This window comes from Cyprinodon variegatus, unplaced genomic scaffold, assembly GCF_000732505.1.
Source record: "Cyprinodon variegatus isolate N-32 unplaced genomic scaffold, C_variegatus-1.0 Scaffold430, whole genome shotgun sequence".
In the NCBI taxonomy this organism is placed as follows: Eukaryota; Metazoa; Chordata; class Actinopteri; order Cyprinodontiformes; family Cyprinodontidae; genus Cyprinodon; species Cyprinodon variegatus.
The window spans coordinates 871-18,725 of record NW_015150883.1 but is presented as its reverse complement, the minus strand read 5'-3'; the positions used below and the strand labels follow the sequence as shown (position 1 = coordinate 18,725).

General features: G+C 41.7%; 2 protein-coding genes across 6 annotated transcripts in view; one reads left to right on the top strand and one right to left on the bottom strand.

Moving 5' to 3' along the window:
• The window catches only part of itgb4 (integrin subunit beta 4), a 26,061-nt gene extending 15,510 nt beyond the window's left edge, over positions 1-10,551 (top strand). The window contains exons 25-42 of one of the 4 annotated variants that reach the window (XM_015388613.1): positions 984-1,163; positions 1,275-1,423; positions 1,527-1,734; positions 1,828-2,145; positions 2,662-2,834; positions 2,905-3,085; positions 3,205-3,342; positions 3,422-3,604; positions 3,686-3,814; positions 6,636-6,803; positions 6,889-7,038; positions 7,392-7,526; positions 8,536-8,685; positions 8,791-8,979; positions 9,072-9,227; positions 9,332-9,496; positions 10,068-10,187; positions 10,273-10,551. In XM_015388613.1, coding sequence (XP_015244099.1) covers positions 984-1,163; positions 1,275-1,423; positions 1,527-1,734; positions 1,828-2,145; positions 2,662-2,834; positions 2,905-3,085; positions 3,205-3,342; positions 3,422-3,604; positions 3,686-3,814; positions 6,636-6,803; positions 6,889-7,038; positions 7,392-7,526; positions 8,536-8,685; positions 8,791-8,979; positions 9,072-9,227; positions 9,332-9,496; positions 10,068-10,187; positions 10,273-10,400 — 3,020 coding nt within the window. In that variant the 3' untranslated portion in view covers positions 10,401-10,551. Of the gene's footprint in view, positions 1-983; positions 1,164-1,274; positions 1,424-1,526; positions 1,735-1,827; positions 2,146-2,658; positions 2,835-2,904; positions 3,086-3,204; positions 3,343-3,421; positions 3,605-3,685; positions 3,815-6,635; positions 6,804-6,888; positions 7,039-7,391; positions 7,527-8,535; positions 8,686-8,790; positions 8,980-9,071; positions 9,228-9,331; positions 9,497-10,067; positions 10,188-10,272 lie in introns of all 4 variants that reach the window. The other 3 variants (XM_015388612.1, XM_015388615.1, XM_015388614.1) reach the window with 3 other exon arrangements.
• A 476-nt stretch (positions 10,552-11,027) lies between these two features.
• Positions 11,028-17,335, bottom strand: LOC107093510 (butyrophilin subfamily 1 member A1-like). 2 transcript variants are annotated; one of them, XM_015388616.1, is made up of 10 exons: positions 17,202-17,335; positions 16,020-16,116; positions 15,566-15,664; positions 15,117-15,224; positions 14,883-15,041; positions 14,587-14,727; positions 14,293-14,344; positions 14,094-14,120; positions 12,394-12,420; positions 11,028-12,311 (listed from the first exon to the last, which is right to left on the bottom strand). In XM_015388616.1, the coding sequence occupies exons 2-10, from the start codon at positions 16,080-16,082 to the stop codon at positions 11,752-11,754; spliced, it is 1,236 nt and encodes a 411-aa protein (XP_015244102.1). In that variant the 5' UTR covers positions 16,083-16,116; positions 17,202-17,335; the 3' UTR covers positions 11,028-11,751. The 2 variants fall into 2 exon arrangements, with proteins under 2 accessions (XP_015244102.1, XP_015244103.1); XM_015388617.1 differs by having other exon boundaries at positions 11,752-12,311; positions 16,020-16,113; positions 17,202-17,321.
• Between the last annotated feature and the right edge of the window lie 520 nt (positions 17,336-17,855).

The following is a 17,855-nucleotide window of genomic DNA, read 5'->3' as shown; positions in this document are numbered from 1 at the left end:
ATGCATGCATGCATGTATGCATGTATGCTTGTATGCATTATAGAAAGGGGTTTTACGTTTTAAAAAACAATGATAATATTGATGTACACAATAAATGTACCGGCATTTGTTTGTCCTGTTTGCCAATATAATTTTGAGAAAAAATGTCCCTGAGCGAGATGACAGCCCAACAGATTTGTATTCACAAGCAGATCATTATGGTTGTTGCCATAAGGTTTCACTTCATACTTATATGTGAAAATTTATGATTTAGGGAGTACAATAATATACAACGGACATGCGGTTGGAAAGGAAGGGGATAAGTATTAAGGAGAGAGAGACCAAGATAGAGACAGGAAAGAGGGAGAAGAAAATTAAACCAAGAGAAAACAATACAACAAAGCAAAACATGACCTGCATGAGATGAGAGTGATAGAAAACAGAACGAAACAGCAAAAAAGCTTCCAGAGTAGCAGGAAAATGTGTGTGGAAAACGATTTTATATATCTGTTGCTAGAGCTTAGTATTTAGTATTAGTGTGTATGCATGAACACCTGGAACCATATTCTGTGGTATGTATGGGCATGCTTTTTTATGAAGGATTTAAAAAGCTTCTCCAGAAGGAAAATATGCTCAGTAGGAGGTGTGGGTGGCCCCAGACTAGCCCTACAGGGCCAAGGACTGATAAAGAGGCAACGCAAGCCGCAGATATCCACAGGCACCCCAGGTTCCCCCATATCAGCAGTTTTTTGTTAGAAATCTTTCATTTTGTGGCATTAGTACTTGGTACAGAGTTAATTGGATGGTATCAGAGTAAAGGAGGGAGTTATAAATAACCACCAACCTTTCTTTAGATTTATATGAAGAAAATAAGATTGAAGATATCTAATTTGCCTTTGCTATTCGAAAATGTAGCAGCGTTTTGTGCTAGTCTATAAAAGCCCTATAAAAGTGTTGATTTCTGTTGATGTCTAATGTTGAAAGAACCCGCTGCTCCCCTACAGAGGCTGCAGGAGCTGTGGAGTTCCAGGAGGACGTGGAGTTGGTGGATGTTCATGTGCCACTGTTTGCCAAGGATGATGATGACGACAAGAAGCAGCTGCTGGTGGAGGCTAGGGATGTGCCGTTGGGCATCGCAGAGATTGCAAAGCGCTATGTTAACATAACCATCATCAAAGACCACGGTGCGTTATATATGTTATTTATACAAATCATTCGTAATGGAAAAAAAATGAAATGTGAATACAATCACTCCTGCATTGAGTTAATTGAATCTCCCCTCTCTGTCTCCGTAGCCACAACTATCTTCTCATTCCTCCAGCCAAAATACACATACAGCAGGAAGGATGGTCAGGCAAAGATCCCCATCAGCAGGGAGATCATTGAGGATGGACGCTCTCAGGTCACCTACAACACACAAGACCTCACCGCCAAGAATAAGAAGGTGAGCTGAGCCTACTCTGTGTTTACACAACGCATCACATGTAGCCTGCGAGGACCGTCACTGACTGAACAGTATGTCCTTCATCTGCCTCCATTGAATTTAGGACTATAAAGAAATGCAAGGAGACCTCTCCTACGGTCCTGGTGAGACTACGAAGATTGTTTACGTTCCTTTGCTTGAGCTGAGTGAAAAAGATGGCTTTTTGGAGGAAAAACAGGTAAAGCAGTTCATTATGGACCTCAGTAACCCGCGGCAGGGAGCCAAGCTAGGACGGTACCCAAGAACCACCATCACCATCACAGACGAACCAGGTAAATGACTGCCTAGAAGTTTTTGGATGATAACTGAAAGCTTGGGTACTGGCTTTAATTCAAACTGTTTGTTTATCTATTTTTTCACTAAAGAACCAAGTGTGATGATGTTCAAGAAGGCTACACAGAACTTCAGCAGGTTAGATCCGACCTACAGCATCCCAGTGGTGCGCTCTCGCAACGAAGACAGCCCAGCCACGGTGAAGTGGCGCACCAAGAAGGATCCGCGCTTTGATCTTTCTGGTATCCTGAAGTTCGCTCCAGGAGAAACGGAGAAGTACATAACGATTGACCCTAAAGCCCATCCTGGTCTGATTCAGCAAGATACCTTCCAGCTGGAGCTGCTTGAACCCAGCTCCAATGCTGCTATTGGAGAAAGGAAGAACACCATCGTCAATATAAAAGACGGGGGTGAGACACAAATCAGGAGACATTTGATGTATTCATAGCTCCATAACAACACCCCATTAGTTCCAGTTTCTCTGAAAAGTATTCACACCCCTTGAATCACATTTTGGGGTTTTACATGACGGAGCAGTAAAAGCAACAAAAAATATAGATTTGTTATTATTAATTGATTTATTATCTTCACTCCCTTTATTTGTATGACCTTAAAATATTTAGAGCCACTAATTACTTTCAAAATGTCCTTACAAATTAAGAAAATATTAGCACTGAAGGTGAAGTAGAGTGGTGGCAGCATCATGCTTTGGGTGTTCTTTTTTATGGGGTTTAGAGGCTGATCAAATAGAGCTAAAAGCTACTTTTGTTGGTCTCTTAGATATAATATATATATATATAATATATATAACATTGGAAAAAACTCAAATGGTATGAATACTTCTGCAACCTACTGATCCAGTTTGATGAGCTTGCTCAGTATTGCTGCTTGACTTTGTTTCTTGGAACATTATATTCTTTCAGCAGTACCAAGATCTCCAGAAATAGCGCAGACTCAGTCGAAGGGCTACGTGAGCCCAAAGTGTGCCTCCCCTGGCGGTCTCCTTCTCCCTCCAGGGAACCTTAAGGCCAAAGCAACCGGACCCAAAAACATCCGTCTGAACTGGGACTCACTACAGAATAACATTCTGGGATACAAGGTATGCCTCACTGATCAGTTTCCATATCTCAGTCGCAGCTGCAGTCTCTGAGACTGTGTTCGTACGCTAGGTCAAGTATTGGATCTATGGCGACCCTGAGAAAGACGCCCAGGTTCTTGACGTGAAGACACCTCAAGCGGAGCTGACGAATCTGTACCCCTACTGCGATTATGAGATGCGAGTATGTGGCTATAATGCCTTTGGAGACGGCCTTGAAACCGATGTGGTTTCCTGTCAAACTCTCGAAGACGGTAATCACTGAGAAATCAAAGTTCACTGCTATGAGACATGAATGGAGAGAGACTGGTTCTCCAGCTTGGCTCTGGATCTAGAAGTAATGTGGTGTGCTTTGGACTCTGTTTTCCTGCAGTGCCTGGTGAACCCGGTCGTCTGGCATTTAACGTCATCAGTCCAACCGTTACTCAGGTCAGCTGGGCAGAGCCTGCAGAGACCAACGGTAACATCACAGCGTATGAGGTCATCTACACACCGATCGATGATGAAATGAGTAAGACATTTTCCTCTAAATGGTAAAACCGTACTCAGATGTGTTGCATTATCCAGTCTTTTGTCTTCTTTTCAAACAGAACCTGTTGGAGCAGCCAAAAAGGTCAAGATCGACAACCCAAAGAAGCGGATGTTGCTGATAGAAAACCTCCAGAGCGCCCAAACCTATCAGTACAAAGTTCGAGCCCAGAACAGCATTGGCTGGGGCCCCTTCAAAGATGCTACCATCAACTTGGCATCACAGCCTGCCAGACCTCTATCCAGTGAGTTTGCACCAAACAAGTTCGGGTTCTTCATTCTGGTTCAACTGGACGAAATTAACTCCTCCTCACTCCTGTCTGTAGTTCCCATCATTCCAGATGTCCCTATTGTGGATGCCGAGGCAGGAGATGAATATGACAGCTACCTGATGTACAGCAGTGATGTGATGAAGTCACCAACAAGCTCTAAGGCACCGAGTGTCTCTGGTGACGGTGGGTACCAAGAACCAAAACATCGCTTTTAAACTCAAAACTCCCTGAAATTCCCAATGTATTTAATTGCTGTTTTATATAGAGAGTCCAAAACAGGGAGGTGTGTGAATAAGAGCAGCTTCTCCGTCCAATCAGAGGAACATTTTTGCAGCATGATGCATAAAAGGCCAAAAGTACAAACAAATACTACGGTTCTCAGATTTGTATAAACAATTAAAATCATATAATATATAAATTTTCCACTCAACAGGAATGCATGATAGTCTATCCAATAAATCCCTAATAAAAGGTTTGTGGTGATAATGAAAGCAGAAGTTTAACTGATGGAATGCACTGCTGCATATTTGGCAAAATAAAAGCATGCATGTGCCAGACTCAGGAAGTACGCATTTTCTGGAAAATTTTAAATCAAGTTGTTTCAGTTCACTCTCTATACTGAGGCTCTTCAAAACCCCATGTGGTAGAAAATATATGGGGAAAAAAGTGTGCAGCAGATATATCCTGTAATCTTTATCTTTGTGTTGCTTTTGAATAAAGGCCAGGCATCGGCTCCCGTCCTCACATTTAAAGGCTCACACAGAGCGTCAGAACTGAACTCCTTCTCCTCATGGTTCTGCTTTTTTATTATCTCCATCTGGCAGACATAATAGCTGTAGACAACACTCCAAACTGGGAGAGCAACGAATCTTGTCCCGATGCGTCTCTGTCTATATGCCCTCATGCTTTACAATGACTAACCTCAAGCTCTCCATCCTATAGACCTCCTGTCGCTCCTGTTTATTATCTTTGCTGGTTACTTGTCCTCCTTTGAGACAATAAGGACTTTCCTAAACTAACATGAGATAAAGTAATTTGTTGTTCCATGTGTAGTAAATCAAGCCCTTCTTCCCTGCCAATCTATCCCTGCAATCGCTGCTTTTCTTCTGTGACCACGCAATCAAGGCTGGCAGTATGTCAAGTTGGTGGGGTCAAACCTGGATCTCCGTCAAGTCTCATGGAAAAAGCGAGTGGAGGTCATCCCCAGTCGGCTCAGCACAGACACAGAGATGAGCTCAGATGAGGTTCCCCACCCCGGCTCCTACCAGACGCCCCTGCCAGGTGAAGACAACCCCCCCCCCCCACAAGATCGACTGCTAAGACAGGCAGACAGCGAGCATGCCAGCTGCTATGCACGGCCGGTTACTTTGCCAATGGGGCATTGAGGTCGTTTCTCTACAGCTGCATTTCAGGCTTCAATCCTCGTCTGGTTTTTTGCACCTTTCACGTCTATTCTCCCACCGGCTGCACAGCATTGAACGTTGGCATCAACTGCCCCACCTCCAGTTGATGATCCAGGCTTTTTCAGACCCCTGCCCCTCTCTGTCCTCTCCCCATCTCACTTGAGTAGTGATGATCTAGAGGAAGCTTCCTGCTGTGCTGTTGTGGTACGGAATGAAGAAAAAGTCAGTTCTGGTCAGTTCTTCAGTTTCAAAGATGAGAATTTCATCTGCAGCTACATTTGGCTTTTTATTCTTCTTCTTCTTCTTTAGTAGCATTTCATGAAACATGCAGAAACACATTCAGTGCCTTATAGATGTATTGTGTGTGTCCAACCTTAGTTGTTTTCACCACACAGTCACAAACATCAGCATATTTTATTGTGATTTGAAATGGACCAAGGAAAATTAGAGAAGAAACATTAAGGATGGAAATGGTAATAATTTCGACATAATTTTTTTTTAATTAATGAAGGAAGCAATGTGATGTACATGAATTTGATCTGCCCAGCCATTGAACCGGGTCAATCCAAAGTTGATATATACAGAATTCATGCTCACTTCAGAACTAAGTTTTGTGTTATATGGGGTAAATAGAAAATTCTCTGCAAGTCATCTAGGAGTCTTCAGTGAAATCATAAATAATTACTACTTTAATAATAACTTAAAATCAATTTAATGTATATCTTAGTACATGTAAATATACATTTTATGCAGAACATTTTTTGATAAAAGTAGGTAAATAATGTAAATGTAAAGGATGTTCGCCCCAGAAATTTTGTCCCCTACCTTTTACTACCTTTTATCTAGAAATTACGGATAATTAAATATATGCATCTATTTGTTAGCAAAGGCTGTAGGAAAGTATAGTTTTTCTTTATTTAGAAAATATGGATGTAGTGGTTGTTCCTGTTGGAACAGTGTATATTGACCCTGAGGTTCTGGCGCCTATCCTTTTTCGGCCACCCCTCGGTGTACATTAGTTTTTCACTGGCCACCCCTATTAAAATTTTCTGGCTACGCCTGGGTTGATGAATAATATGCTTAGGGAATGATGAGGCTCCAGTGACGCCAATATTCAACCGTGGATCCTTCAGAAACCCTAACATCTGTGTGGATGTTCTTCTTTCTCGGACCTTTAACGAGACCAGTAGTAGTTCTCTTTTCTGTTTTATGGACCAGTGGGATTTTACAAAAAAAAGCAAAACCAGAATTTAAACCGTTTTTTTTTCATCAGGATGTATTTCCATCCATTTATAAGTTCAGTAGTCTGGTAAATGCAAATATTGGAAACTACTTTGTTTCTCTTTTCTTTCGGTACCTCTGTAAAATTCTTACTGAAGGAAATGCAACAATCTTAAGAGATATTTTCTTCTTCCACATTACAAACATTTGCTATATCTCTGGTGCTCTTTGTGAAAACTTTAAGAGTTTAGGCTGTTAAGGAACCAACAGTGGCTCGCTGCTTTTAGGTGCTTCCCATCACTGGAGCTGTGGAATGCTAAAAATGAAGGATAGTGTGTAGAACCTGTGCTTTTACCTCTATGCTTTGTTGTGTCTTACAGATTACATGATGAATGGAAAATGGGATCAGGGCTTCCTTTTCCCGGGAGGCTCATCAACGCGCAACCTTTCTGCTTCATCCTCTCCGATGTCCACTCTGAGCTCCAACTACAAGGGAGCAGGCGGTTCCTTCACCACAGAGACACACACCACCTACATGTCTGGGCCCGGTAAGGAAGATGGAGCAGGTACTGGTACTGAGAACCAGTTTGGAAGAACGTCATGATGTAATGCCTGCTCTGTTTCAATACGCAGGAAGCCCTCGCAGACACGAGATGATTGGAGGAGGGACGCATACAACGGAAGTCCACATGAGGAAGCGATCAGAGAACAGAGGTTACCCAGAAGAAAATATTCGGGACTCCATCGTCATGGGAGATGTGACGAACCAGTTCCCAGATCTGGGTACGTTTCCATCAGGCTTCTGTACTGATTTCATTGATTATGAGAATATTCCTCTTGTTGCTCCTGGAGGCAGATGTTATGTTATTGCAATAATAACAAGAACAGGGAAGGTTACCTGTATGAATGCATGGACCTGACAGCTTGTGGACATTGGTTGGGGCTGTTGGCTGCACAGGAGGCTTATTTATTCAAACTTTGCAGGAGCTATGCTGACTATCGCTCTTTCTCTCTCCCTCCCATTTTGTCTCTTGCTCTCTGTTTTCCTTCTGTTTTACCTGATGCTTCGTCCCCTTGTTTATTTTCATCTTTCTTCCATTCCTTCTTCCTCTTCCTTCTGCTAAATGCGCCATCAGGTGGGTTCGGCTACACTGGGTTGCAGAGCAGCTCTCAGAACCAGTACAGCTACAGCCTGTCTCAGGGTTCCAGGGCCAGGACTCAGTCTTCAGAGGTCAATGAGGCCTTATACAGGCTGGACAGAGTGATCCATGGTAAGTCTCCCACATGCATGCATGAAGGCAGAGGATTTTCAAGTGCAAACCTTTTTTGTCAGTGGTGGTTTTTGATACCGGTGGTTATGTAGGGTGGCATCAGCAGAGGGAAGCCCAGTCGCCACATTATGTTGCTTTTATGCATCTGCGGTCAATGGAGAGTTGGCATCTGCTGCTTGCTGCTGAAAAAAGGAAACAATTTTATATTGTTTGTCAGCACAACATTTTATTCTGCTCCAATATTTTAAGATTTCCTGCATTTTTATTGTTTGAGAAAGGGGTCACCCAGTGTGCTAATTCTCATTTTCTTCTGTGCTTCAATAATTATCAGACATGTATAAAATAGGTCTGCACTGGAAAAAATTGAAATCTAGATAAGTCTTTTTTTTCTTAAAATACTTCAATTTGTTCCTGGATTGAGGAGGTAAAAGAGGCATTTTGCCAATGGAATAAGACAATTCACACTTAAAATATGACAATAACACAATTGCATTGTCTTATTTGAAGTGCATGTTATCTAATGATCTTATTTCAAGAGTAAAAATACTCATTCCATTGGTAAACTACCTCATTTACCTACGGTACTCAAATTAAGGGTAAATACACTGAATTTAAGAAATTTGTACATATTTCTAGATCGTTTTTTTCCAGTGTGGGTTTGCTGCGTTAAGATGGATAAAATGTGTGACATAAAGAATTAATTTAGAGAGATTATGATGTTTAAAATTGAAATGAACTGACTCTCATTAATGAGTCATTTAATTTTGCGTCCAGACCTCCCATCACCTATCAGATCATGTGGTCTTTGTCCTTAAGGACATTTCAGTTAAATCAGTAATCATAATCTGTCCTATTTCATAAAATTAAACATTTTAAAATTGGTAGCAGTTTATATATACATATATAAAGGTATGCTCAAACATAGTGCTTATGAATGGATTGATGCAAAGAAAATAACAGATTTCTAAGCTTTTCTCACAGATATATCTTATTTTGTTGTTTTTAACAGATGCTCGACTCTCTCCTGGTGTACCAGACACCCCCAGCAGACTGGTGTTTTCAGCTCTGGGACCAACTGCGCTTAAAGTTAGTTGGCAGGAGCCACACTGTGAGAAAGACATCCAGGGATACTCTGTTTTGTACCAGCTGCTCAATGGAGGTACGAATAATGCATTTGATTCCTGTTTAGTTTAAATCAACAGGTCATATCATCCATGTTCTGCACTTAGCAGGTCCAAAGCATTCATCAGTTTGTCTTCTGCAGGCGAGACGAAGCGCATCAATGTGACGAACCCAGCAGAGAACTCTGTAGTTATCCATGACCTGCTGCCCAACCACTCCTACCTGTTTAAGGTGAAGGCTCAGAGTCAGGAGGGCTGGGGTCCAGAACGGGAGGGAGTCATCACCATCGAGTCAGCCGTGGACCCTAAGAGCCCCCTCAGTCCTATGCCAGGTGCCGGCTCTGATTACCTACACTTTTATTTATAAACACGATCATGTATTCATTGTTACCATAATGGGTTTTGGTGCCTCTGCTCTGTCCAGGCTCACCGTTCACCCTGAGTACGCCCAGTGCTCCAGGTCCCCTGGTGTTCACGGCCCTGAGTCCCGACTCGCTGCAGCTCACCTGGGACAAACCACGTAAACCCAACGGAGATATCCTAGGCTATGTTGTGACCTGCGAACAGCTGCATGGTGGAGGTAAAATAAATGTTAAAAAAAATTCTATACTGTTTGCCATACATGTCTCTAATATCTCAGGGTGTAATTATCATTCGTTGTTTGTTTGGGTTTTTTTTTTCTAGGTGATTTGCGCACCTTCAAAGTAAACGGTGACACCGCAGAGACCAGCCTGACTGTCCCCAACCTGACTGAGAATGTTCCGTATAAGTTCAAGGTTCAGGCTCGCACCACGCAGGGTTTTGGTCCCGAGAGGGAAGGCATCATTACCATCGAGTCTCAGGATGGAGGTAAGAGATTATGAAGGACTGAAGTGCAGAAATGAGAAATTGTTGAACTGCAAACTCTCCAGAGAAAGAGTCAGAAGCAAAAGAAAAATGACAAGAAGGCCTCTATTGTTTAAAGAAAGACGGGAGAAGCATCTTATAAAAGATACAAATACAAGGAGATCTTGGATGAAAGTAACATCTTTCCTCCAGCTGAACATTAAGCCTAAATGTCCAAGCAGAGCTACAATCAAATGGTTTGAGTTAAAGCATATTTATGGGTCAGAATGGCTCAGTTAGAGTCCAGGTTAATTCAACATTAGATTATGTGGATCAACTGAAAAATTGACCATTCTAACTGAGCAGAAGCCAAGAGAAATTAAAAAAATTTAGGTTTCAGATGTAGACAAACCCTAAAAGAACAGCAGCTGTTATTGCAGTAAAGGTTTCCATGAGTGACTGGCTTATAAAGCTTTGATTTTCATATAAGAAAAGTGGGCTTTTACACTTTTTGGGAATCAATTTTCAGTGTAAACATTACAATTTGAGATTCCACCTAAATGGCAACTCTTTTGGCCCTCACTATGCCCTGTAGGTGCCTTATCTCAGTACAGCAACCAGTCGGTGACGAGGAGGGAGGTTTTCCAAATGCCAACAGAAGTCACCACCAGAACAAACGTCACCCACACCATGCTTAACGACCCATATTTCTCAGGTAAGAAAACAAAAAAAATAAAAAAAAATGGATCCCGTCTCCCTTTTGATCTGCTGTGTTCACTTCGTACCTCTCTGCTAAACAGATGGGATGATGATGACTCAGCTCACGGAGACTGGAGGCATGGTGAGCCGTCAGGTGACCAGGGAAGTGGTTCAGAGGGGCGTCGTGGGAGGAACGACTGTCACAAAGAGAATGTTTTATGAGTCCTAAAAACTTGCTCCCATAATAGCAACTTCTGAACCAATCAGGAAGCCAAAGATTTCCAGAGCGTGTGCACATACATATCTGTGTGTGTATAGGGTAAGAGTGTGAGATAAAATAAGGTTTTTATCTTTGTTACAAACTGCAGCCTTAAAGCAACCTTTCCCTGCAGTTCCTGTTCTGTTATCCAAGATCTTATTAGGTCCTTGTTAAAATTGAGATGTTTCTAAGAGGCTCACAGTGTTCTTTTTTTGTTTATAAATTATATTATTGTGTGTTAACACATTTTTCCTCAATATATACACCTATTTCAGACTTCTTTTATATTTTTGAATTTGGTTCCTGCTTATTTACATCCACGCAAGACAAACCCAGAGGGAGTTTTTAAGACATGGGAATCAGAAAAATCGCATTTAAAATATCTGCACTTCAATACAGCTGTATTTTTTTATGTATTTCCTTTCTTTGCGTGGCTAATACGTGGCATATTTTTTATATTTTGCTTCAGTGGATTAACATTAGAAGAATGGAAGACATGATAGGGAGAGGATGGTTGAAGACAGAAAGATTGTATTTGCTTTTGCTTCAGGTTCTACTGTACTTTGGGTTCAAACTTTGAAAAGGCTTTTTTTTTTTAAAGACATTTTAGATCCTTTTCTTAATAAATTTACAGAATAATAATGAGCAGTGCATCAAAAAGACATCCATTAAACATTTTTACATTTCACGTAATTTACATCTAAGCAGGTCCAATTTTTTTTAGCATTTTTGTACATCATTTATTTTGCACTTAATAAAGATTTATGATAAAACAATGACTACTGATTATTGACTCACTCTCATTTTACAGACAGAATTGGACATTTATAGTTCACTCAGATTTACCATCCTTACATTTTGCACAAAAAATAAACAACAGCAGGGGTGCATTAACAAGCTCATGCCTGGAAATGTTTGCAGCAGGCTTTAGAAGAAGCATCACGCAGAGATTAAGAGCTCACATGCGTCAGTCCAGTCTGATTATATCTGTGGAGGGCTGGCTGCACCGAGAGACTCTTTGACTTTAGAGTTGAAGTTATGAAAAATGTGCTGTATGAAAATCTAATCTATTATGTGTTTTGAAAAGAGCCACCAAAAATGTCTATTTTTTTTTTTACCTGACACTCTGTTTTACCTGACACTTTTTACCTGACAAACATTAATCTGTAAGTTACAAAGAGTCCGTTTTACTATGTGTCCATGAAGGCAAAAAAATACGAAAACAATATGGATGAATGGCAGTTCTTGATCCTGATCTCATGAGGCACCTCAGCACAAAGCAGAGGGCTGCAGAGAGTCCGGGTTGGTTACTGCATGGCATTCAGGTCCACAGGCACGGCCCGGGACAGAGGCATGGCTGTCGGACGCCTGCAGGTCGGATCACCAGATCTTTGACCACCTCCACGGTCCCAAACAGAGGGTACAGTTCCTCTGTGAAGTTTTCATTGTAAGTGTAGATGTGTGACCGCTTCTCCACATCGTAGAAGGACAGCTGGCCCAGCTCATAGTCCAGATACACCCCGATTTTTCTGGGCATCAGATTTTGGGGTAGAAGGGAAGCGGGCACGGTCAGAGCTTTCAGATCCGTGCCTCTCTCCAGCCGGATGGTAAGGTACCCCGTGTCTGTGTTCAGGGAACGGAAGCCCTGCCTCACAGCGGATGCTTTGGCAACACCCAGACGCCAGTCTCTCTCGCCTACCTCCACTTCCCAGTAGTGGCGTCCGGAGGCGTAGGCCTCCTTTCCCACAGCACACCACCATCCGTCGAAGCGCCCCTGACAGGGTGGGACAACGCGGCGCTCCAGACCGCAACGCATGCGTTTCTCATCATCAGAGATGAGCAAGTTGGGGTTAGCAGACTCTGAGTCCAGGGTGATATCCTCTGTAGAGCCAAGCAGCAGAGAAAAGCAATTAAAGGCTGAATTTAAACTACCTGTGATCAATCAGGTAAATGTTTTTCATACCTGATGCCTCGCAAATCCAGTTCCAAACTGTAAAGAGGAAAAAGACTCGTTACACCTGATAAATGTTAGAATCCAACTAGTTATAATCTGATGTTTAACCTGCTCAACCCTGCAAATAGCATTCATTTTATGGACTTCATGGAGTCTTGTGTTCACAGACTTATACATTTCCTTCAATATTAGTTCATAATTGATAAGATTATGTTTGTCTGGACCTGCAGCTGAGCCGATAGTTTTCCTCAATAAACTAACAGTAACTTGTCTAAAACAACCAGCAATACCTTGGTTAAATAAGCATACCGAAAGAGCAATATCCTTAGTTAATATACCAGCAACACCCTAACTACAAATATAACACATTTTGCTCCTTTAAATAGGAAACTACATAAATTTTGGATGGTATCCATTTGAGCTAAGTACTAGCACAAACACTAGCTTAGCCATTACTGAAGTCATCTTTGTCCAAATAAATATTGCTTAAAAAAGAAAATAAAGATACCCTATTAAAATAGACAGTATTCATCTAGGACAGAGGTCTTCAACGTTTTCCAGGCCAAGGACACCAAACTGATGGCGAGATGGAGCGGGCACCCTCTAATTATATATATTGTATGAAATTGTGTTCTATCAAACTGGTCCTATAGTCACTATTACATATGGAGTAATGTAACAAAAGTAATGTCGCCCTGAGATTATTAAATAGTATTATTAATTTCTGTTTCTGATTCCTTGCTGATGAGACAGGTGTTATGAATGAAACGGTGCCCAGCTTGAAAGAGCCCCTGTGTGTCGCTGAATGTGTGCATTGATAACTGAACACACTACAGTGTGTTGAAGTCATGTTAATGTGTAATCAAAAACTTTTCAATTAGTGGAAAAAAATTGCAGGGGGGAATATAAAAAAAGTATAATCCAAACTTTTGTGACCCCCATGCAGTACCTCCAAGGACCCCCTAGGGATCGCAGAACCCCTGTTCAAGACCTCTCATCTAGGACCAGGAAGCACACTATCCTTCATGATATTTAATGCTGAAGGTTATAAAGTGGAATCTGTCAGGTTAACCTACCTGGTTGAGGTTCCTCTGTCATAAGCTTGGCTCCTCCACCAAGAACCAAGGGATAATCTCTTATTTTAATTCATAATACAATAAGCTGCTGGATAGTTCTCACGCATAATTATATAGTTGTAAAAAATCATCCTCATAGGATCAGGATTTAAGACATACAGTATTTGAATATTTTCAAATAGGAATGATCTCCTTTTTTAAAATAATTTTCAAATCCCCAGCTTACAGAAACGTCTGCAACGATAACTTGATTAATCATTTAATAGATCCACACTTCCCAGAGAGGCAGCCTAAATAGACAAATAATCTATGGGTTTTTTTCCCCTTTCCTCTTTCTATTATGTTACTGAAACCATGACTGAACTGCACCGGATCAATATGCCACATCTAGTCGGAAAAACCTTAAACACCTCCTGGGGAAAAAAAGTGTTTCCGTTTTTTTAGGTATATTTGGATTTTGCAATCAACATATCAGATAATCCAGTCGGGCAACCTTTTCTGTTTTTTGGTTTTTGCTGAGGTCTCTTTTTTTTTTTTTTTTGCATCCTTATATGATTGTATTAGGATTTTTATTCAACAGTATTGACTGTAGACATTATTCCATTCGCTTTCACAACCCACATGTGAACTTACCACCGTGTGGGATGTAGCGGACTGCATCTGAAAGAAAAACATCAAAACATTATTTCAGTGAGACAACCCTAATTTGTTGTGGCTGTATTTTAGCAGCTTTTATGCAGAAGTTAAACAAGAATAGCTGCACAATGTGAGCATCCTGATCCAGCTTTAATTTTAGCTTTGACATGTGGAGATTGGTTTCCTCTCGACTCACCAATCCTCTGGCTCCTCTGCTTTTTCACCAGCCACTGTTTAGTCACATCCTCCTACACACAGAAACATAAAGCGAAATCAGGCCAAGGTGAACTGGACAGTCAGATAAAGAGATTAGCATGACTTGATATCATGCAGCACACATACAGAGTTTTATCCCTCTTAAGAGCCTGTTACTACTGACCTGAAAACAGATCTGCTGTGTTTTCACTCTATCTGGCTCAGAATAAAACTCAGTAGCTACACATTCAAGCAGGATGTAGAAAGAGAAACAAACACTGACACCCGTCCAGACCTTTATTGGGCTGTCAGCATTCAGCACAGCCAGCATGATGAGCTCCATGGCTGGGAGCAGGTTGGGCAGGCGGCCTCTCTTCCACTGGAATTCCAGATCATCCAACATCATGAGCACCGGCTCACCTGGCCAGACAGGAGCCTAGTGACAACAAACCAGAGACCAGGAATGCTGTTAGCTTCAGATATGACCAGCAGATTATCAAGGTTTATGGTAATCATCTTGATCAGACACATTCAGGGAACTGGGTCAGACTTTAATCACTTTGACTCAAAGCATTTGTGTTGAACATTCACCTGAGCCCTGCTTTTAATCTCCCGGGTCCAGTCCATGATGACCCGTTTGTACGGCCCCATGTCGTATTCGCCCTCTGACTCCAACATGCAGAGAAGGTGCCCCTTCCAGTCCCTCTTTGCTGGTTTTTCGTACTGGTACTCAGATGGCATGATCTTGTGCTGAACGAAAGACCAGGAGACATTTTTAGTATTTTGTTTTGGCTGGCAAAACGAGCGTTGACGCCTCGCTGGTACCTGCACCCTCTTTTCCAGCACAGCAGCCCAGTCCACGATGAAGTCTCTGCAAATGCTGGCAGACCAGATGTCCTCACCCGTCCAGATGTGGCTGAGGATGTTTGATCTCTGAGAAATGAAGGAATAAGAGTCAACCCCTGGTTCTCCCTTAATGTCAGCTCCATATCCATGGAAAAAAGAACTAAACCACATTCTGCAGAATTAGTAGCTGCAAATTACCACTATTTTCAGTTGGTTTTCTTTAAATTTCGACCTTTTATGAATAAGAATTGTGGTGGGAATAATAATTACTCTTTTGAATCAAACCAATTTAAACATGTCATATTCTTTTATTAGACATTTTTGGGTGTAAACATGGCGCTACCCTCACTCTCTGGTTAATTAAAGTCATTATAGGGTGAGATTTTATGCAGGGCTGCACCTCAGAGGGAGCGACAGGAAAGGCTCACCTGGCAGATCCTGTTCAGCTCCCGACCCAGCTCCATAATAAATAACTGACTTTCCACCAGCGGCTCCTTCTTGTCCTGCTTCACTCTCTTGCGAGATTCCTTGAAGAGAAGCAGAAGGTCATGACAGGTCGTTTGTAGGCAATATTTAGATTCTTTGTAAGTGAAAAAAAGAAAGTTAAAAAATAAACCCCAATTTATGATGTTTACAAATCAAAAACAACTGACAGCATGGCTTTTGTTGTTTTGATAGTTATTCCCACTGCTATTGTCTTTAAAAATAGTGTTTTTACTACTATAAAAGATAAAGAGAATGCTATATTTTCACTTTTATCTTTATCATAATAAAAATCAGAAATCATGAGGAAATTTTAAGTCCAGGTCGCCTATCCCGAAAGTTTATGCATGTGCATACAGGTCAGTGAAGGTCAGTCGTCCTGACAGCGGAGCGCCATACCTTGAGTCGGATCTTGAGCTTCTTGGCCGGCTCGATAAGGAACTGTAGGCAGCCTTTCATCATGCTGGCGGCTGGAGAGCGAGGCCGATGCCCTCTGCTGCGATAATAAAACAGCTTTAGTACACTGGCACACATCCTGTGTGTAGCTGGGGGGGTTGGAGCCCCCCCCATCACCAAGCTTTAGTGGCAAAGTGATGAGAAAGCACAAATAGATTTATTAGGAGGTGTGCAAAGAAACGCAGGAGCACTGCAGAACTTTGTGCGCTCAAAGCCCACAGAGGGCTCATTATCAGGCACCCTGAGCTGTCATTACACAGAAGGGTGTGGGGGGGGGCAGAGGACCGCCCACTCGGTTCAAACAAGACCACAGAAATATTACAGAAACTGGCCAAAAATAACGCATAGTCACTCTATTTCCTGACATGTGTGGGTCGATGGATCTTGATCCGCAGCTTGAAATTGCAACTTTATTTCCCTGGAGTTGTGAGGCAGCAGTAGAGAGCTGCTGCACAACTCTATGAGGAGGAGAAGGGAGGTGTGTGGGGGGGTGTTGGACCAGCTTGCTGTTGATTCAGCATGTCAGTCCGCCCCTGCATGCCAGGTTTGTTGTGCTGAGGGGATTTGCAAAGCAGCATCTAAAAAGATGCAGCTGAGGATATTAATGTGGACTTAAAAAAAAAAAAAAAAACATGCATCTGATTTAAAGAAAGAGACTTGAGGTATTGCAGCAATCTATCACTTTTTATTCACTCTAAACACCAACAGTATGCAATGAAGGATGCATGCCTGCTTATGCGTGAAATCATGGCAACGTGATGCAGCTGCCTGATAAACTGAGGATCTGCCACTAAGTCGTTGTCTGAACAGTGTGTTTATTGGTGCCTGAGTGTTTAAGTGGCAAAGGAGCTGGAAGATTAGAGGAAAATCCAGGATTAACGCCGGTGACACTGCAGCACAAACACATGTAGTGACTTTCTGTAGGAGTAAACCCTGCCAACAAGTCCTGCATCAATATGGAGATGTTTATATAATAATGAAATAAATAAACCAAAGCGAACACGGCGGCATATATGGCGTCAAAATGGAAGAAAAAAATTAGTTATAGCGAAATTCTGCCATTTTCTTGAAACAATAACATCTGTTTTCATGTGTGACGTTTATTTAAATATTATTTATTCTTACCTTGGTTTTATCTGGAGAATGCGTTGCCTTCTGGGATCCCGAGGGTCTCCTTTGTTCAGATGTTTTCAGCAAAGACTGATTAAATCAGAACCAGAGCTCCGCCATCCTTCACAGGAGTCGCTCAGCTGCTGGGGGCGCGAGACAGAGCGCGCCGCGCGCCCTGATCTGACACCGCCTAAGAGAGGTGCAGTTCCAGGGAGCTGCCGCTAGAGGGAGCCGAGAACAGGGATGTTCCCAAATGAACCTCTGTATTATGACAAAGCGCTTAACATACACATTGATTATTATAGGTCTATTGCATTTCGCTTGTTTTAAAACAAAAAAAATAAGTAAATGTAATAAAATAAAAATGACAGTTAGAGGTATTTCTGGAAATTTTAATCGGAATTACATCAGGCTGTGTCTGGAATCTGGATAACTGAAAGATATTAAACTGCTTTTCAAATCCAGCCTGTGCCAAAAACACTCTAGTTTCCATGCAAAATCCTTGTGCAGATCCTGCTGCAGTGAATCAATAAAAACTCTGAGCTTTAATATGAGTTAAGGAGGGAGTAGGTTGTCTTATGATGAGGATATTCTCCTTCACATATCTAAAAAAAAAAAGAAAAAAAAAAAGAAATCTAAGTCATTTTTTTTCTTGAAATAAGCACATTC

Coding starts and splice junctions, on each gene's coding strand:
- LOC107093510 (XM_015388616.1), bottom strand. CDS start 16,082: ATGATGAAAGGCTGCCTACAGTTCCTTATCGAGCCGGCCAAGAAGCTC. Junction 15,225..15,565: donor AGCTGAACAGGATCTGCCAG/GTGAGCCTTTCC, acceptor TTCATTTCTCAG/AGATCAAACATCCTCAGCCA. Junction 14,345..14,586: donor ATGCTGACAGCCCAATAAAG/GTCTGGACGGGT, acceptor TTCTGTGTGTAG/GAGGATGTGACTAAACAGTG.